This window comes from Ceratotherium simum, chromosome 9 (assembly GCF_057802395.1).
Source record: "Ceratotherium simum simum isolate JZ-2026a chromosome 9, ASM5780239v1, whole genome shotgun sequence".
NCBI lineage: Eukaryota > Metazoa > Chordata > Mammalia > Perissodactyla > Rhinocerotidae > Ceratotherium > Ceratotherium simum.
The window spans coordinates 51,653,307-51,674,980 of NC_141908.1; the positions used below are offsets into that span (position 1 = coordinate 51,653,307).

Sequence of the window (21,674 nt, forward strand, 5' to 3'; positions counted from 1 at the left end):
CGTAATAGCTATTCATAGTGATAGTATTAAGACATTAAGAAGTGTATAAGGAAGAAAGTAAAAGTCACCCACAATCTCACCATTTAGATAGAAAAAGTAGGCATTTCTAAAATGATTCTTTTTCCTAAGGAGGGCTACTAGTAATACGACCATGATTTTAAAAAATTTCTACCATATCCACAAGAGAAAGCTTATTAATTACTGAAATATTAACTTAGGAAAATTAGCTTTGAGATCCTTTTATCTCTCACATTTGGAGTCTATATATCACACTCATGTTTATCCTTCTATTCAGCATTGTAATAATTCTGAATTTAGGGCATCACATAGCCTGTCTCTGTCGTCGGTAAGATTATGATTTTCCTATAAGATCAAATAGAAATAGGTCAGGGATGAAAAGAACACCCTCACCATCCTCTTTGCCAACTGGCTAATGCTGCTGAAAACCAGCCCCTCTAGGAATTGATATTTCAAAAGACAGCTCCTCTCTGCCGTCTTCTGTCATTTCTCCCCTACTTTACGCTCCGTGAATAGCAGCTGTTCAGGGCATTGCTGAGCGCAGGGGCGCTGCAGTCAGAAAAGAGAATGAGCGACACAGCAGGAGAAGGCTGTGCTGGGCTGAGGGAGGTGCCGTTCTCTGGTGATACAGTGACTTAGTGGGGGGCACCACAAACAGCTAGGTAGCAGTATGATGGCAGTTGGGAAGCGTGTGAAAGATTATCAATTACCTAGATTAAAAAAAGCCCTCGAAAGTCTCTTTCACCAGTCACTTTTCAGCAAAGCCTTCTAACTCAGGGCACAGGGAGATAGTGCACTTTAAAGAAAAATCACAGCTGCCGAGGACAGTCTTGTAAAGTTTGCTTAGGTGGATTAGTACTTTATTCTAGCTTCTTTTATAAGGGTCAGATTAATTTTCTAATATGGTTTTCTACTTTAATGTTACTGCTTTAATCATTAGACTACCACCAGTTCCTTCAGGCAATAGGAAGCGATTGAAGATTTAATGAGATGCATATTGCTTATGCTTAAATGCTGATGACTTCCTGCATGCATATTAATCATTCCTGACCTTGATCTTAAATTCCTTCCCAGTACAAATTCTCATCAAGCATACCTACTAGATCCCTCAGTGTTTACCAGATACCTGGTTTGTTTCCAAAAGTACGTTAACTCTAATGCTCAGTGTGTCAGATTTTTCAGTACCCTTGTCTCATTTGTCTTCTAGTTCTTACTATGACTGTAAATCTGGAAAATTTAGGGGGAGAAAAATCAGCACCTCTTAACAGGAGATTTAGCCTAGTTTAAAAGACTGTTCTGCTCAGCAGACCTTGAACATGCCTTAATTGGTTGTCTAGGTCAGTATGTCCAACTGGCAACTCTCAGACCCCATCCAGGCCACCAGGCGTTTCTGGGTGGCTTATGTGTGTGTGCTCCGGCTGTCGAGCAGCAGGACTCAGCCTGTGTCCCCTGCTTTGGTGGCCCCATCCTTTAGTTCAGGCCCACCCCCTCCTGCCGCAGAGGCCTGGGAAACCCTGGCTGGCCACCTGGTCTCCTCATGCCCAGCATCCATGCATCTGCACCCCCACCCTTGCCCCAATTATCCCCTCAGCCACTTTGGCAGATTTCCTGACCAACAGTCCTTCCCCAAACTAGGACGCAGGGCAGAAGTTGTTGGAGCGTGTGAGAAGAGAAGTGAGGGGACCAGAGTCTGAGGGAAGATGAAAGGGAGAGCAAAGGAGTGTGCGAGAGAGAGGGGAGAAAGGATCACATCAGTTGAAGAGAAAATGAATATTTAAGAACTTGAAGGTGAGGAGATATATGTACATAGACAGAATGTGAGTGGGAAAAAGTAGGTAAAGAGGAGAAGGAGCTTGTGTATGGTGATGCTAGTCACTGAGATGAGGAACAAAAGAGAGAAATTTGCTTGTGAAAGAGGCCACATGTGAGAGAATGAGAAGAGAAAATAGAGAGCAAAACAACAGCTCTGCCTGGCAGAACGGGACCACTCATGCCGTTGGGAAACACATCTAACAGAGTATTTTTTTTTTCAGATTTGTGAATATATTTATAACAAAAAAAATGTATTGTTATAAGAAAGTTAAACCACAAATAGATATACCCTTGGAACAGTATATTACATCGAAGTTGTTTTCAGGTGTTCCAAATGTGTAGGGGAAGCACAGCCTGCTGCTCGCATGTTGATTGTTTTAAATGTGGCTCATCCCAAGCAAGACGATGAACGGTATTGATTTTAATGACTTAAGTGCTTACCATTTCTAAAAAACAAATAAATGGGGTAATTTTTAGATACAAATAGAAATTTTTCATCTTTTTAAATAAGATAATCTTCTGTTGATATCATTTAACTGAATAGGTGGGGAGATATCCATTTTGTGAAATAGATTTTCATATTTAATTTAATGATCAAAATCTTTATCTTTTAAAAAGAACTTTTAAAAAATAGCCAGAAAATTTCATACCTTTTAACTCAATTATTTAATTCTACTTCTAGCAATCTATATTCAGAAAGTAACCAGAGATGCTGGCAAAGATTTGGTTTCAAGGATGTCTCTTACAGTGGTGTTTATATTAGCAAAGAACTGGAAACACTCTAAATGTCCAATAAAATAGAGGAATGATTAAGTAAATTATGATAAATCCATAAGATGAGAGGGACTGTTACATAGTCTTTAAACTACTTCCTCCAATTCATCTGCACACTGCAGTCAAGTGGCCTTTTAAAAAGCACATTGTGGGGGCCGGCCCCATGGCTTATCGGTTAAGTGCGCACCCTCTGCTACTGGCGGCCCAGGTTCGGATCCTGGGTGCACACCAATGCACCGCTTCTCCGGCCATGCTGAGGCCGCCTCCCACATACAGCAACTAGAAGGATGTGCAACTATGACATGCAACTATCTACTGGGGCTCTGGGGAAAAAAAGGAGGAGGATTGGCATGGATGTTAGATCAGGGCTGATCTTCCTCACACACACACAAAAAAGGCATATTGGATCATTTCACTCCCCCTTAAAACCTTTCCTAGGCTTCCCATTGCACTACCCTGAAAATCCTGAATTCCAGGGCCCACTGGCCTTGTCTTATCATCCCAACCCTCCAGTCCCTCCACTCCTGTCTACCGCCCTGCTCTTCAGGTGCTCTAATTCCTGAAGCCCTTTCCTCCTTGAGATCTTTGCATATGCTGTTCCCTATGCTTGAATTGCTCTTCCCCAGAGCTCTTCATCTGGCATATTTCTGCTTGTTCTTGAGGTCTTAAATTTATCAAAGGGATTTCCTGACCCTCTCTACCACCCCTGCACTCCACCCCCCAGTATATTCTCTCATCGTGGTCTATGCTTCTCCTTCATAAAACGCATATCACATTTTAAAAGCATATGTTCATTTTTCTGGTTATCCTTTTAGTGCCCAGGTCCCCTCTGGGCTTTGTCATTTTGCTCTCCTTTCTCGGAGGGTTCCTCAAATTTACTCTGCCCCTTCAGTTGAGGTTTTCATTCTCTTATGATATTTTTAATCTCCAAGAGTCTGTCTTGTTCCCTGAAAGTTTTTTTGTGTGTGTATGAGGAACATCGGCCCTGAGCTAACATCTGCCAATCCTCCTCTTCTTGCTGAGGAAGACTGGCCCTAGGCTAACATCCATGCCCATCTTCCTCCACTCTGTATGGGACACCGCCACAGCATGGCTTGCCAAGCAGTGCGTCGGTGCGCGCCTGGGATCCGAACCAGCGAACCCCGGGCCGCTGCAGCAGAGCGCGTGCACCTAACCACTTACACCACCGGGCCGGCCCCCCTGAAAGTTTTTATTAAATAGTATTCTGTTCTTGTTTCATGGTTGTAATATTTTTCTTGAGTATATTATTAATAATTTTCTAGAAATTTTCTTCTCTGTATATTCTCTGTTTCCTCTGAGTTTTTTTCTTTTTGTTGTTTGATATTTATCTTTTGTTTAAGAGGCTTTCTCTGATACTTGGAAATCCATGATTGTTTGCTTCTATATAAGAGTGGAGGATTTAAAAAGCTGAGTGGGCTCGTGAAAGACAAGGAAAGAATGAGCAACAGTTAACAAGATTGTAGAAGACTAGAAAGACTTAACTAATTACATTGTGGAATACTGGATTGGATCCTGGAGCAGAAAAAAGGACATTAATGGAAAAACTGGTGAAGTTCAAATAAGATCCATATTTTAGTTAATAGTAATCTACTGATGTTAATTTCCTGGTTTTGATGATAAAACTGTGGTTATGAAAAATGTTAACATTAGAGTAAGTTGGATGAAGGATGTATAGGAACTCTGTGCTTTTGTTTCCCTTTATACTATTTTCTGTAAGTCTAAAATTATTTCAAAATAAAAAGGAAAAACAAGACAAACTGAGTGGAAGCTCTGAGCAAGTGGCGGGGGCGCGTTGCTCTGGGTCAGCTCTGAGCTGTCAGGTGATCTGATTGGGCCATTATCATGGGGAATCTCTTGTCAATATCTTAGGGTCATTTTTCCTAGGCTATTAGAGTCCCAAGAGCAGGTTCTACTATTCTCCTGCTTAGAAGTTGAAAGCCTGGCTGCCAACATTCTGGAAGCTAAGTGAGAGGGCTGGAAGGTGGGGAGTGGGTCTCAGCACCCAAGTATGTAATTGTTCACTTAATCCCCTGTATTCATTGTAGAACCCCACCCTTAACTGTTCCTGGTGTTCTATAGTCAGAGACCTTCTGTTTTACTCTCTCCTGAGGATAATTCTTTTGCCAGAATGGTAGAGGTTCAGTCATTCCACTTTGTAGAGTACAGTCTTCCTTATTTTAGCTCCACTTCACTCTATGTCTAGAGATACCTGGTGAAACCAGTTGACTCCTGGGAATTCTCACCACTCTCCACTGCCTGAACAGGATTCAGTTTTCTTGGTTCCACTAAGTCATTTTCCTCCCGTCATCTGCTTTTCAGCTTCCAATCTTCTCCACTCCCCACCCCCCATTGCTCCTCTCCTATTCTTTCTGATTTTATAGGTTCATGACTTAATCTACAAGAGAGGCAGAAAAAGTAGATGATATGTATTCAGTTTACCATCTTTATTGACTTCTGAAATGAATTTTGGTGCATGTTAGCCAGAAATACTGCCCTTATATGTGTTAGATTTTGTTTCATATTACTTCAGTTTTATAATTTCTTTTGTGGGGATAACTCTTATCTAATTGTCAATCCTTTTCTTTTACCCAGTGACAGTTATCCAACTGGTTGAATGGTTCTCAGGGTCTTACCCCTTCTGATATGATCAAAGCTAAGGGGTCTCAAGTCTTTCTGGAAACCTTTTTATTTTTCTGTTAAATCCTGGGCAGGATAACACTGTTAATCTTTGAAGACTGATTTACCCACAAATCACATTTTGTCCACGTTCCTAATTCTGTCTTTTTTTAATTTATTTTCTTTTGCCCTGATTCTTCATATCTGGTAATTTCGTTAGTCAGAAATCTATCAAGCACTTACTGTGCATGGGTCTTCAGTGATGAAGAAGACACAGTCCGTGCCTTCAGAGAGCTTATAGTCTAGTGAAGAGTATGGATGAATATGTGGGTATTGGCAGTGCATGTGTTAAGGGCCGTGATGGGGGTAAGCATAGTGTCTGTGAAGCACAGTGGCAGGGTACCTGCTCCAGTCTTAAGGGGTCAAAGCAGACTTCCCAGAGAAGGTCATATTTTAAGAGAAGACCTGAAGGATAAATGGTAGTGAAGTGAAGGAGTATTCAAGGTGGAGGAACAACATGTGCAAAGGCCTAAAAGAGAAAGAGCCTATTGTGTTTGAAGCAGATATACCATAGGAGTCATGGGACAAGGGCTAGGTTTTAAGCGATGAGGCATAAGAGGTAATCAGGATCCAGATAATAAGAATTTTGTAAAGTACATTAATGTGGTAGATTACAAAAAGGCTGCAAATTCTTCCCCTTTCTGTATGTATGTTGCTTTGTAGTGTGACTTTGAAGCTTCTCCCGTCAAAGGGTCAACTCTTGTTTTTCTACCCTCTGAATCTGGGCTTGGCCATGTAACTTCTTTGGCCAATGGGATGACATAAGCAGAGGCTTGAAAGCACTGGTGTGTTGGAGTTTACTTTCTCCTGCTCCTGGGAACCCTCTGACCACCACCATATAAATGACCCCAAGTTGGCTGTTGGATGATGAGAGATACATGGCCAAGTCTTCACCATCTTCCCAGCTAACACTGAGCCAACCTTCAGACATGTGAATGAGGCCACCTCAGTCTCAGCTGAGCCTCCAGCTGAATACCACAGAATCTGCCCAGCCACAAGAACTGCCCAGCCAACCCACAAATCATGAGAAATAAAAAAATGTTTGTTATTTTAAGACACTAAATTTTGAGGTGACTTTGACAAAGCAAAAGCTAAGTATGATGTTTAGACTTTATCATAGGGCAGTTTGAGAGTCAAGTGAGAAATATTATAAGCAAGGGAGTAACATATTCAAATTAGCTTGGTATAAAGATCTCACTGGCTTCAGGGAGGAGAATGCTTTGGAGGAGGATGACTCTAGAACAGAGAGAACAGTAGGGAAGCAATTGCAGCTGTTTTGGGTAAAAGATGATAGCAGCCTGGACCAGGGTTGTAGGGGTGGAGAGAAGTGAATGGTTTTAGTAGATATTCGTGAGGTAGACTCACAAATTGTTTATTGCTTAGATTTGGGGATGGTGATGATGGAAAAGGATGAGTGGTGGGTGACCCCCTGATTCCCAGGTTCTGTTCTGGGTAGTTGAGTGGATTGTGGTGCCATTCATTGAGAACACTAGAGAGAGGACAAAGTTTGGAAGAGAATATTATCAGTTTAATTTGGGGCATGTTGAGTGTGAAGTGCCTGGAGACAGCCAAGTGGAGATTTCCAGTAAGCAGAGGAGATAAACAGATCAAGAGAGTTCTAGGGAGGGATCTGGGCTAGAGATACAGATTTGGAAGTCATGTACATATGGCGGCAATATCAGCTACCTAGGAGAAGGTGGTAGCTTGAGCAGAAGAGAAGCAAGAACAGAACTCTAAGAAAGACTGATTTGTAAGAGGTGATCAGGGAAGGGAAGCCTACAAAAGAGGATTAGGAGTAGCTAGAGAAGTAGGAAGCCTTTATAGTTAACTACTTTTTAGTTAATACTTTAGATAAAGTGTCATCAGATGGTGAGGTAAGTTTCCAGATTCAATATAGTTGACTTCTCTCCTCAGCACGAACCCTGCCTTTCCAAATGCCTTCTTGACACGGTCCCCTTCTGTTACTTCACATTTAGTAAATCCAAAGCCAAATGAAGTATTCCCTGGACCATAACCAAGTCATCCTCCTGTGTTCCCTCTTTTTGTTAATGGCACCACTGTCCTCAGAGTCATCTTTGACTCCTTTCCCCAATCACATATATTTAATCAATTGTCAAGATATGTGAATGATACTTCTGCAGTCTCTTGTATCCATCCCCTTTCTAACATTCCCTAAATTACCACAGTGGTTTAATCCCTCATTACTTCTCATCTGTCCTCTGGTAATAGCCTCCTAACTGAACCATTTCCTGATTTTCCACTCCAATCCATTTTACGCTTTTATTTTCTCTAAGGATTCATTTCTGATATTGGCTTTCTCCTATTCAAAAACTTTAATAATTTCCTGAATTAAATCTAAACTCTTTACCCTAAGCACTTTAAACCTTTCAGAGTGTAGTCTTATTTCACTCTTCCAAATATGCATACTCAATACTTTCACAAAAACCAGACCACTCAACCCTTAATGTACTCTAGGCTTTCATAACTCTACACTTTTGTTCATACTTTACCCTCAGCCTAGTATGCTGTTCCCTTGCCCTTCATTTTTGTCAAAATCCTATCTGTATATCAAGGACTATGTCAAGCACCACCTTCTCTGTAGAGCCTCCCTTGGTCTTCTCTAATAGTTGTGGCCTTGTCTGTCTGCCTCCCTTCCTCCTTCTCTTCCCTTTTTCCACCAATATTGGAACCCTATCAGTTGGGGTTAAGTCGCAGGAAACTGAAGTCACTCTAGCTATTTCAAGCGGAACTGCCTTTAATATAGGAATTGGGTGTTCCTAATTGTTGGGAGGTTAAAGAAAGTGCCTGTAGGCTGAGCCTAGAGGAACAACTTCCAGGACAGCTCCTCTGAACTGGCCCACCAGAGAGCAAGTGGACCTGGCCTACCAGGAAAGCTATCTGCCACCATCTGCAACTGCTTCTCAATACTAACGAATGGGACAGTAGAATGCTGCACAGAAAAACCTAACATTTTCACACTTGTGATCACCAGCAGAAAAAAGAATAGCAGAAGCAACAGGAATGAGGCCTCCACCACACCTCCCCCTTCAAATCTCCCATGAAGGCAAGTAATTGGTAAAGTGGAATTCAGAAGTAGAACCTCTATGTAGAGGAGTCTGGGAAACATAGTCTTTAGTTATCCAGTCTCTGTAGTGTGGAAGACAACCTAGGAAAAGGTTGGAATGGACGTTGAGTCCATCATTTCTTCCATAGTCACTTAGTGTGAACGATGAGCTGTATATTTGTAATAGTTTTCACATTAACCTTATCATGCTACTGGATTGTCAAGATTGCTAGGGCAGGTTGGGGCCAGCCCTGTGGCCTTGTAGTTAAGTTCGGCATGCTCCACTTTGGCGGCCTGGGTTCGGTTTCTGGGCACAGACCTACACCACTTGTTGGTGGCAATGCTGTGGTGGTGACCCACATACAAAATAGAGGAGGATTGGCACGGATGTTAGCGCAGGGAGAATCTTCCTTAAGCAAAAAGAGGAAGATTGGCAACAGATGTTAGCTTAGGGCGAATCTTCCTCAGGAAAAAAAAAAAAAAGATTGCTAGGGCAGGAAATATGTCTGAGTAATTCCTATATCCCCCTCATGGTAAATATGTAAGGTGCTATGGAGAGTAAGAACCAAATAACTATTTGCTGAAAGAGTGAAATTTAGTCATCTTGCCAAGAGTAGCATCATTACTTGGATATAAGGGAAAACCTTTGAATATTAATTCAAGACAAGGCAAGGTAGTAATTAGAAGGGAGTTTAAAAAACTCCAGGGGAATATTCAGTTTATGTACAAAATAGAAATTTAATTGAAAATCTAGCTACAGGTTACTCCTTTTCCCCAATCCTGACGTCATGGAATAAGAGCAAGTGTCTTATGGGGGAGGTGCAATTGACATTGAACGTGATGTTTGGAATGAGAAGATTTAGGATAGTAGGTGGAATTGAGTCCTATAAACTTATATCTGCTTATTAAGAATGGAAGCAGTTGACGTACTGTGATGATTAAGACAAGAAAGCAGAGAAGTCAAAAAAACAAAAAAGGATTTTAGAAAATATGTGCATCTGGGAAATAAGGACTTTCATGCCACAGACAGCAAAGTGATCAACTTGACTTCATGGCTATTGACAGATTTATGAGAATTTAAGGACTCTAATAATGAATTGCAGTCAGGGTTTGAAGGATAACTTGAGATAAATTGTATTAGAAATCTTTATCTGGGGCTGGCCCTGTGGCTTGGTGGTTAAGTGCGCGCGCTGCAATGCTGGTGGCCCGGGTTCGGATCCCGGGTGCGCATCGAGGCACCACTTCTCCGTCCATCCTGAGGCCAAGTCCCACATACAGCAACTAGAAGGATGTGGAGCTATGACATACAACTATCTACTGGGGCTTTGGGGGGAAAAAATAAAATAAATAAAATCTTTAAAAAAAAAAAAAAAGAAAAAAAAAGAAATCTTTATCTGAAATAAGAGGCCCACTTAAGAGACACTTACGTGTAATGCAGAGGTAACAACACAAGACTGTGTGAGGAGTGGTAACTTCAGCTCTAGATGTCACTCACTATGTGACCTCAGGCAGGTCTCTTAGTTGGCAACCTATGGCTTCAGCTGCCACTCCTTTCTGATTTATCTATCTCTCCATCTATCTATCTGTCCATTCCCCAAAGCTAACTATCTTCTGGAGCTAGAGATTAGGCTATCCCAGTGGTTCTAAACTTCAGTGTGCATTAGAACCACCTGGAGGGCTTGGTGACTGATAGCTGAGCTCCACCCAACTCCCCAAATTTGTATTTCTAATAAGTTCCCAAGTGATGCTAATGTTGCTAATCTGAAGAATCACACTTTGAGAACCACTGCAATGTCAACATGTCCAAAATGGAGCTCATCATCTTTGCCCAAAAAGTCTGCTCTTCCTCCTCTTTTCCCTGTTTGGGTTAACAACTCCAGCATTCACCAGGGTGCTAGGCCAGAAACCTGGGGGGAGGAAAGAAAGGGATAAGTAATTCCTAGACTTCTTTATCTTACTCATCCTACACACAGCCAGTGTAGATGCTGTAGAGACTGCCTCTTGGGTGACTTCCCAATCAGGCCCCCATTGCTTGTCCCCTTCTGTACTACAATAGCCTTTTCATTTATCTCCCTGCCTCTAATCTGCGCCCAACCCCAGCCCACCCCAGTCAGTCCATTCTCCAAATATTTCTAAAATTTAAATATGATCATGACTTTTCTTTGCTCAAGTCTTTAATGGCTTCCCCCAGTTTTTAAGATAATATTTAAAAGTCCTTATTTTAGAACAGCAAGCTCTTCATATTTTGAACCTCTGCCTACATCTCTAATCTTTTGATGGGCATTGTTCCCTCAAGCCATAGCACCTATAGATTTTACAAAGACTGCGCTCTGTGTGGATTGCATATGCCACCACAGATCTTCATCGAATAATACATTTCTGCTCATACTTTAGAATTCACCTCAAGTACCCTCTGATTTATATGCACCACCTCTTGGTTCCAGCAGCATCTTGATCACACCTCTAGTGCTGTATTTATTGTAACCATGGGTTACTCAGTTAATCTTTTTTTCCCTTCCAGACAATAAATTACATGAACATAGGGATTCTGAGTCAGCAGGTGTGAAGTGGGGCCTGGAAATCTTCACGTTCAGCAAGCTCCTTGGGGGATTCTGAAGGCTCAGACCTCAGTTTTAAGTGGTTTCTAAGATCTACTTTAACTTTGAAATATCAAGGCTTTTCCTTCTTTCATTTTAATGGGTGTTGTGGAGGGGGAAAAAGCTTTTGGGTGGTTGATTTGAAGCAAAAATCACATGTAATCTTTCATGCCCACAAAAAGACAGCTTATTATACTGAAATATAGGGTAAGGTAGATAACCAGAATAAGATTAATACTCTTATTTCATTTTAAGAGTGTTTCTTTAATCTGTTCAACTTTTTTATTCATTAATTCTGAGACTATTTATTGAGGTCTTGCTGTGTGCCAGACGCTGCTCTGGTTGTTTTGAGTACATCAATGAGGACCAAAATCCCTACCCTCGAGGAGCTTGCATTGATAGGCAATAAACAAATATAACAAGTAAGTCACAGAGTATTTTAGAAGGTGGTAAGTACTATGGAGAAAATGGAATGGGGGGGGGCTTTCTTTTCCTTTGTCAGGACTTAGTAATAAATTACTTGAAATAATAGTTTCTTTAATTTGAGCTGTTTAAAAAGCCATACTTTAAAGGCCAGATTTTAACCTGTACCCAATCAGAAGAGAGCTTGGGATTTGCAAAATTCATGTCTGGTTTTCTTTTATAAAATTGACAATAACTGGCTTTTCCATTATGTCAGTAGGAGAGAAATAATGTAGGGAATTGCCTCCAAGGAGTCCTAAGTAAATTAAGTGATATAATTTTTTTACTGCTATAAAGAAAACGGAAAAAAGAATTAAGCCACAAACCAGTTAAAAGAAGTTTGTGTTTTATGCTAATCTACAAAGCTGATTTAATTTTATTAAAAAAAAAAAAAAGACAAAATTTTATTCCAAAACCTCTTTTCTTATCTCCTCACTTCCCCATTTTACTTTTTTTGTTTGTTTGGATTTTCATATTTAGGTTTAAAGTACTGATCCTTTTAGAATTTATAGGGAGGCCTCATCGTGTGCATGAGGAAGCCCAAGACTTTAGCTTTACCTCTGAGGTGCTCACAAGTAAGAGAAACAGGCTGGTTCTGTGGGGAAAATCACTTCTCCATCTTTTCTTTCAAATAACTTAATCAAAAGATCTAACGTTTCACTGTAAACAGTCTTAAAAGTCAAATTAATGTCACCTGCAGAGTAAGCTGAACGAGTGATGAGTATTGTTTTGCACAGCGGTTGAAATTGTTTTCAAAGTCCTACCACAATGAAAGGCTTTTCTTGCACTCCTTACAAACTAGAACTGTGGGGTAATTCTGATGACTGTCAGTTCCTGTGGGATGTTTACACAAAGGTACTTTTAAATGAAGAGTCATTTTTAGAGCAATTAGAGAAGAGGCTAGACAGAGTATAGCCGGCTCAGGGGCCTGGCAGGTCGGGGTTAAGGTTTATTGACAGGACAGGGTCAGGCGTCTGCTCCACCACCATTGCCCCTCGTACCTGCCCTCCGGATACACCCAAGACCTCAACCGGCCTGGGCTCCCTGCCGTAGGCCAACCCCTGGTGCAGAATGTGGAGAAGAGAAAGAAGAAAGGAGGAGGGGAAGTTCTACTGAACTGTTACAGTTTGGTATTGAAATGCAAGTTTGAAAATATTTGTGTATATTTTCCTGGCCCAGATGTTGTGTCACATTAGGAAAGAAGAAGATATTTTAAAACATACAAAAAATTGTCTGTGCTTTCAACTTTGTAGTTTGCAGTTATTGCATCCTGAAGAAAGAAATTGCCTGGCCAAAATAGTCTTTTAATTTCATTTTTCAGTTTTGAGTTACAGGTTTCTGGCAAGCTCCCTGACCACTACTGTTACCTGGTGGCGCCTATATTTCATCAAATTTAGACATGCAGACTACTTGGATCCAGGCCCAGATGAACTCTTGTGACTGATAAACATGATCCCACCCTGCCCGCATGCGTGGCTCCTGCTTTTCCCTTTAAGGGAATCTAAGGCTTTGAGTCCCTGGGTCCCCAAGGGAGTTAAAGAAAAATGTGTTCCGGTGTTCCGATATTAGAGTTTGCTCTGTGGTTTTCTGTGCTCCATCTCTGCTTGCCCAGAGGCTGGTGAGGTGGTGCCCCCACTTCTCCAGTGTTGGTAATTAATGCAGGGAAAATTTTTTGTTTTTAATAAAAACGAGCAGAGACATCTATCAGTACCCACAGTCAAGGCAGAATTTGTTTGACATCTTGTGATTGCTGCTTACAAAAAAAGTGACAGCAGTTATTAAACAAATAAGAAAAAAAGCTAATTTATTGGTAGTTTTCAGATATCCTAAGAATATCCTTGTAACATTACTGCCTTTGCTTACATCAGTAGAAAATAGCAGAATGAACAGAATCGTTCATTTTTGAAATCTGGGTTGTATTAGATTTAGAGTAGTAACAAAAATTTGAATATTAAGCAAATGTATTATTTTTAGCTGTGTAATATACTAAGAGCTTTTCATTCAAATATATTTCAAACATTTGTTTTTATGACTGCAGGGGGAGTATTAGCATTCAATGTAATTAAATTTAATTGCATTTCCTGTGTGAATTATTTTTAATCTCTTTTTAAAATGCATTTATGATTCTTTTCCTCTATACTAGCTTGTCCTGTAGGTTTGCCTTGATAAAAGGTTATGGGAAAATTGTCTTTTTGCTTGGAAACAGTCAGAAGTCACACATTTGATTTCAGCTTAATTTAGAAATTTTTGAAGTGAAATTTTGGGATATAGTCAAGTGAGAAAAACATGAAATTGCTCAGGGTCTGAGGTTTTTGTTCTCACGTCATGTTCATATGATCTAAAAAAATAATTAACCTCTCTCTGGCCTAACTTATCCTACTTGGGAAGTGTTACAATAACTTCAGTTCCTAACTTCACCAGATGATGTGGAAGCATCAGATCACGTATTTCCATAGGTACTGGGTGAGGGTGGGGTTTGCTGGGAAGGGAGGTGAAGGAACTTCCTGGGTGTTGGTAATATTTGTATCTTGATAGATGTTTGGTTACACTGGTGTATGCTTTTGTCAGAACTCATCAAATGGTATGCTTAAGATTTGTGCATATCATAGTATGTAAATTTTACCTCAAAATGCGAAAAAAAGGAAATTTAAACATAAATTGAAGTTGGGTTAATGAGATGCATGTTGAAATATGGGAGAGGGGGTTACTGATCTTTGAAACTTACTCTGAAATGCATCAAAAAACAAAAGATGGATAATGGAAGTTTAGAAATGTGATAAAGAGCAAATATAGTAAAATATTAATTGTAGAATCTAAGTAGTGTGTTTATTGTAAAATTCTTTTAACAATTTGTATCTTTAAAAATTTCCATAATGTTGGGGAAAAAATGAAGGTGTTGGTTTTTGCTCAGTAAAGGATCTGTATACCTCCGTTTTGAATTCTACCCCTCCCTCCCTTTAATTCAGAATCAAACCACTTGGATTAATACCAGAAGAGGAAAGGGTGTGAATGTAGCCATTTAGATAAATAGAAAAATATGCCCACTTAATACTTTTCTCTAGTTACCTTTTGAAAGGCCATTATCAAGCATGAAAGCCAAGGGTGTCTTTACAAACAAGAAGAGCTCTGAGAAACCCAAACCATGCAGCCCAACCAGTGACCTCTCTGGGCAGATAAAAATTGGCCTCCAGAACCCTAACCTTGGAAAAGGTCATGGGGTCCTGACACGTAATCTTCACCAATGGCAAGCAGGTAATCTCCTGCTATATACCTTATACCAAAGCCCTGTCAAATGAAAATGGGCTTTCAATTTTCAGCCAAATCCCAGGGATTTGGCCATGAACACCTCTACTTTTAACAGAGTGGCCAAGCTATCTCTCACATCCTGATAGAGCCCTCTTTTTAAAGATATCTTATATGGGACCCCTGTGATACTTATGTTGGGTGTGTGTGTGTGTTTCAATCTTGAAAGGTCAAAAGAGCAGGTTGGTTCTGGTGGAATTTGAACCAAACTTTTAAAACCTAATGATAATACATTTTTTAAATGAGGCCATGTTGCTCAGTTGTGCTTGAACAGTAAAGTCAAGATTTGAAAGGCTCAAAGATCTCAATCCCTTCAGGGTCTCAAAGTGAACTCTGGCCAGTTAATTTATCTCCATCCTTTGATTTTCTCACTTGGAAAGTAAGAAATAAAACCTGACACAAAATGCCCATTCAGTGGTTCTCCAACTTTAGTGTTTATAAGAATCACTTATGTAAGAAACTTTTGTGTGTGTAAAAATCACTTAGTTTGTTAAAATAGAGATTTCAGCTTCCACACCTGGCTTTTCTGAATCACTAGGTCTGGGGCAAAGCTCAGAAAACTGCATTTTAACAAGCAACCGGTGTGGTACTGATGCAGTTACTGTACCTCGTGAGAATGGGTGTAGATGTGTTCTGATGGGTACTATGTTAACTGATAGAAACTTATTTTTTTTTAGCTTTTTCTTAGGGAAAATTTTACACATACGCTAAAGTAGAGAGAACAGTATAATGAACTTCCATGGACCCTTCATCCAATTTCAACAATCTTGGTTCACTTCTACATGCCTCAAATCCCTCTACCCTCCTCTACAGTTTATTTGTGGAAGCAAATCTTCGATATATCATTACATCCATAAATATTTTTTTTTTAAAGATTTTATTTATTTATTTATTTTCCCCCCAAAGCCCCAGTAGATAGTCGTATGCCATAGCTGTACATCCTTCCAATTGCTGTATGCGGGACACGGCCTCAGCATGGCCGGAGAAGCAGTGTGTCGGTACGCGCCCGGGATCCGAACCCCGGGCTGCCAGCAGTGGAGTGCGCGCACTCAACCGCTAAGCCACGGGGCCGGCCCACATCCATAAATATTTTAGTAGGCAACTCTAAAATATTAAAACATAAGTTCTCTAAAAAATATACCATTATTAAACCTTATAAAATTTGAGAATAATTCCTTAGTATGAAATATGTCAGCAAGTAGATTTCCTTGATTGTCTCATTTTTTCTTTCACAGTTCATTTGTTGGAATCAGGAACCAAACACAGTCCATACATTGCCTTTGATTGATGTGTCTCTTTAATCTGTTAATCTATAGGTTCCCCTTCCCTCTTTTTTTTTTTTCTTTGTGATTTATTTGTTGAAGTAACCAGGTCATTTGTTCTGCAAATTTTCTCAGTCTAGATTTCCTGATTGGATTCCTATGATGTCATTTACCATTTTTCTTTCCCCTGTATTTCCTGCAAACTCCATCACTTCCATTCTGAAGTTTGATCAGATTAAAGTTCAATTTTTTGGCAAGAGTACATCATAGGTAGTGTCATATACTTCCATCTGGAGGCACATATCTGGTTGTCTCTCTTTTTGTCATATTAGCAGCCATTGATGATCATTGCTGAGATCCGTTATTTCCTAGGGAGAGCCCCATATGTTAGCTTAGTAAGTAGCTCATGGAAGAACCTTTGCCCTCTCATCATGCATTTTCCCTTTTCTAAGTTAGTCTTTTAAAGCTTTCACAGCTTTCCCAGTGAACCCAGAGCTGCCTACTTAGACACTGTGTTTGCTACAGAAAGCAGAAAGGCTGTCTTGCTTTCACATCTTAGTCTCATCTTCACAATATAGTAATCTTTAAAATTTGTCCTAGTGCCTTCAACTTTCATTTCAGTTTCTGAGACATGCTAAGGTGAATAGATGACCACACAATTGAACAGAAAGTTTGGGGCCCTATAATCAAACCACAGTTGCAGACCTGGTATAAGTACAAATGAGTCAGCCACCAATTCTGTACCACCATCCCATCCTGAGGGGAAGGCGATGAAGTTTTAATACTTATATTTATTTATTGTGTCCTGAAAGCAAACATGAGTTTTCTGGATCAGGGCAGACAATTAATACTTATAGTGAGAACCACATTGGTTCCTTACACCCCAGTTTCCTCCTTCAGAGCAGGGTGAAGGGGTCTAGAAAAATGAGGTTGGATATGCCAAGATTGCTCCAGGAACTGGGAATGAATGGTTTCATTCCTTCATTCAGCAAACACGGACTGATTGTCAACTGTATGCCAGACACTGAGCCAGCTGAGATAGATGATAAACACTAGAGAACTCCCACCTAACACATAAAACCATATCCCTCTGGGTCTAGAGTTAGCTATCAGGTGTCCTCTTGTACTTATAGGTAATCAAATATATATATATATATATATTTTTTTACGTGTGTGTGTATATATTTATGTATATAATTTTATACATATATAGGCAGATATATGTGTGTGTGTTTGATTTTCCCCTCTGACTTACCTTATAATTTCAAAAAATCATTTTCTTCATTTTTAGTTTATTTACAAATGTCATTTTAACTGAAGTTTGCATGAAGTTTTCTCATCCTCAGCTTTTAAGGTAGCAAATGAATTAACTGTATTTCTTACCCGCTATGGGTGTTTGCTCACGTGGATAGTTCTTTTGACAAGAAAGTGAAATCCAAATTGTAAAAATTAGACTCTGAAAGAGGAAAATCCAAGTGCAAAGCACTAAAGATTTTAGCAGGCTGAAGAGACCTAAAGAAGGACAGGCACTGAGCCCAGCAACTGCTGTGGGAGATGCTGGAGTCGAGACCTCATGGAGTTGGTGTTCTGGTAGAGGAGACAATAAGACACAATTAGACAAACATGACAACTCCAAAATGGGAAAAGTGCTGTGAAGGAAATAAAGTTAAGAGGGAGTGAGGGTCCCAGAAGGCCTCTCTGATGAAGTGACATTTGAGCTGAGGCCTGAAGGATGTAAATGAGCCAGCAATGTAAAGAGTTGGTGAAAGAGCAAATGCAGAGAGACAGAAAGGACCTAGTCTGAGGAACAGAAAGGGGCCCCCTGTGGCTGGTGGGCAGTGAGTGACATGGAGAGTGGGGTGTGAGGAGGCCGGAGAAGTAGGCAGGGGCCAGACCACACAGAGCCTCGTAGACTCTGAGAAGTTGGAATTATGTTCTAAAAGCAATTGACAAACGTTGAACAATTTTAAGCAGGAAGACTTAGTAATTATCCTCACTTAGACTTTTTTCCTATGCCTGCGCAAACCTCTATATGTGTGTTTTTAATGCTGTCATGCTCTCCTTGATCTGCAGCTTGCTTTTTCATTTACCAATAACAACATGAGCATCTCCAGAAGGAAGATTTGTAAAGAAAAATAAGTTTTATTTGCTGTGGACTACATGACAGATTTAGATATGTAAGAATTTGAAGTTATGTTGGAAAATCAGTTTCTTAGGGGTAAAAAAGGAAGGACAGTGCTTGTTTTTAATGTCCGTTATAGATATGAATTCACTTCAATAATTTAAGGACATTAACAACATATTCTAACTTGATTCTTGATTTTCTCATAAACTTATCCTGATTAGTATGTTATTTCAATCATGTGTTTATTGTTAAAGCAACTTTAGAGGCCATTTTTAGTCTTCTAGACACAGCACAGCCTGAACAAAGAAGGAAAATAGAAGAATAAGAATTCAACAGGAAGTGCATAGTCAAAGCATAACAAACCAGGAGGTGCCCTATAAACTCCACAGAGAATGTGTCACCTTCAAAAGTACAATTTACTATTGTCAGTAATTATAAATGTACGTATTTATTCATTCGTAAAATATATTTAATTTTTGTGAAAAATATACCTAAAAACCCTTGAACTGTAAAAACTCCAGCAGCATTTAGTTCTTGCCCGCTTATAAAATCTAAAAAAAAGCTTGAATATGAAAAACTGTCTATATTACAGTGAAGCAGAGATAGGGATTACGTTTTCTGGTTTTAGAGTCCCCCGTAGTGTGGGCATCTATGGTAAACATTTTCCAAAACAGCAGGTGAATGAGAAAGCTATAGCCCACAAAAACAACCGCCTCAAACTCCTGAAACCTGATCAGCTCACTTTTAAACCTACATTTTTAAAAAACATATTGCAGAGGTGGACATGAACTAAAGCAAGCAAGAAGTAAGGGGGCCCAAAAATGTGGGACACAACCTTGCTATCACATTACAGGAGGGAAACCCTGCACAAATCCTGTCTGCATTCTTAACCCATGAACCCTGCCCCTAGCCTTCAGCATTTGAAAGTATCTTTCTAAATTCAAATCCTTGATGGGTAATAAAGTCATGAGCAATAGTCATGCAGTCACTAATTACCTTTCTGCCTTTTATCTTAAATTGGAGACACTGGAGCAACATCAATTAGTGAGAAATATTCCATTTCTTAATAAAATCTTTCATTTAACTTTATTCTGTACTTAAAAAGAAAATATATTTAGCTTCTCCAAATTTTTAATTGTACATGATCCATTTGTTCAAAGATGTCATAATTCCACAAACACACACACACACCCACATGTATGTATGTACGGATATATCCTGTGTTAAAAACATCTTCCTGTTGCATAATTTTAAGAAATTGTTTTGAGGAGTAAATACTGAATGTCAATTTAGAAATATTTTATCTTAAGTGCTCATCATTTTCAAAAATTTATGATTCAGAAATATTTCACTGGAAGGGAAGACTCAAGACATTTATAATTTTTTTCCCCCAGAGCTTCATATTTATAAATAGATTGTTAACAAATGGTGTAACTGAAATCATCGGAAAGGTGCACTGGCCCCAAAATATCTTCCCTACAGTCTGTTTGAAACCTAAAATTTCAACTATTAGAATCCTTCCTTTGGGTTAAGGGAATATCCCCATAAAGCCTTAGTTTAATAGGAGTTATCATTCCAGTGTTTGCTAAGACTGGATTAGAAGGAATGAGTTGGTATATGTTTAATAGTCTTGGTGAAGAGGAGGAGAGGAGGGTGGGGATTCTTGGTGGGAGAGAAGGGAGACACTCCCCTACCAAGGACTCCAAGAGAGGGCATTAGGCTGCGGGAAAGGCAGAGTCCCCCCTTCTTAATGGTGAAATGTCTGTTTAGGTGGGAGCCATATTAAAACCTGGTAGTACTATACTCATCTAAGTTGTAGGATGGATATAATGAGATGGACAATGTCATTCATGAACACTTCTGTCTCTTTTTGAGTATAATGCTAAAGTGTGTGCAGAATGACTTGGCACCTTCACTTCCTCCACAGTCTGGGGAAGCCCACAAAACAGTCTAGTTGAATTCTCAGATGGGTTTTTGGCAAGAACACAAGGTGGCTTTATATAGCTTGTCTCCGATGTTTTTCACTGGGTGTCTGAAAGAAAAGGGAGGATTTGTGGACCTGATTAAAACAAGGAAGTAACCCAGTGACTTAAAGAGGCACGTTGTGGAATTTGAATCCTAAAATAAAGCCCTCCCTCCTTGACTTTTCAGCCATGGGAATAACCAGTTGCTTCATTGTGTGTTTTGTCAAAGTGCCTCAGCCATGTGGCTGGCCTGATGGTTACCTGCTGCCTCTTTTTATAGCCTCTGTGTCCTTTGTTGTTGCCCGGCTGGTCAAACATGTGTAACGGTGCCCTAGGGCACCAAGCATGCCCTGGGGGAGCTAAGTGCTGCCAGATGTGGGGAGCAAGGGTTGATTCACATGGCCATAATTTCAATAGCTAATTTTACCTGGTTTTTTTTTTTTTTTTTTTGGTTTTGGGTTTCTTTCTTAAAGAAAAATCCATTAAATTCTAGTCTTGTCTTGTTACCTCTAATCTCCTAGCCCCACCCCACCCCCAAAAGGAAAGTGTGAGAAGAAAAGGATGGAGAAGATATGTGATTTATTAAGTCTGAGAGGTTAATGTTTTTACTTTATGATAAAAATTAATAAAATGTTTGTGTTCTGGACTCTGACCAGTATTTTTACTTCAAAGTGAAATTAAGTTTCACTGACTCAATCTTTCATATAGAAATCATTTAGATAGAAATAGATAATATTTTAGATCAGAGTCTTTCAGAAATTTTATCTAATCTCTGATTAAGAACACTGAATTTGTTGTTCAAAGCTGCAGGTTTTTAACTCACTATTCTGAAAACTAGTTAAGTAGAGGGAAAGACTCAAGCCTTTAGCTTGATTTCCTATGTGAACTGAACCTCAAGATGACCAGATAGTTTGGTAAAAGAAAGTTTCTCTTTATAGAAGTTTTCCTGCCAATGAATAAAGAAGATCTGATAAAATATCACCACTTGGCAAACCCCTAATGACATGATGGATCTAGGCACTGAGCATCAATGGCTGCTAACATCACAAAAAGAGAGACAGCTGTCAGAGCACACCACCACCCATTAAATATTCTTGCCAAAAAAACTGAACTTGAATCAAAATCAATCCTTAAATTTAATATCAGTCTATATGAAATATAAGGGACAGAGAAACATGTTAAGTGACATCACTGAGATACAGCTAGGGAATTCCAGAGTGTGGGAGATGTTAGGGACAAACAAATTTACTTCTTTAACAAATAAATTACAAGAAGAAAAAAAAAAAAGGAAGAGAGAGGAATTGATTAAAATAGGTGTAAGAGACATGTCAATCAAATGCAATGTGTAGACCCTTATTTGGATTCTATTTTAATGAGCCATTTGTTTAATTTAAAAAATTAAATTATATATATATGTGTGTGTGTATATATATATATATATATATAAAACAAAAGGAGAGTATCTCAAAACTATCCAAATATTTGATGCTATTAAGAAATTACTGTTAATTTTTTTAGGTGTAATAAGGTTATTTTGTTAAATCATTAAAAAGAATTCTCATCTTTTAGATATACATACTGAAATATTTACAGAGG

At 39.4% G+C, this 21,674-nt stretch overlaps 1 protein-coding gene across 2 annotated transcripts in view; it reads left to right on the top strand.

The window, feature by feature from the left end:
• Positions 1 to 21,674, top strand: part of METAP1D (methionyl aminopeptidase type 1D, mitochondrial) — a 75,648-nt gene that overhangs the window by 13,944 nt on the left and 40,030 nt on the right. The window contains exon 1 of one of the 2 annotated variants that reach the window (XM_087435397.1): positions 14,499 to 14,676. The exons of the other annotated variant lie outside the window; for it this stretch is intronic. Coding sequence (XP_087291523.1) covers positions 14,514 to 14,676 — 163 coding nt within the window. The 5' untranslated portion in view covers positions 14,499 to 14,513. Of the gene's footprint in view, positions 1 to 14,498; positions 14,677 to 21,674 lie in introns of those variants that run through there. 2 annotated transcript variants of the gene reach the window in all.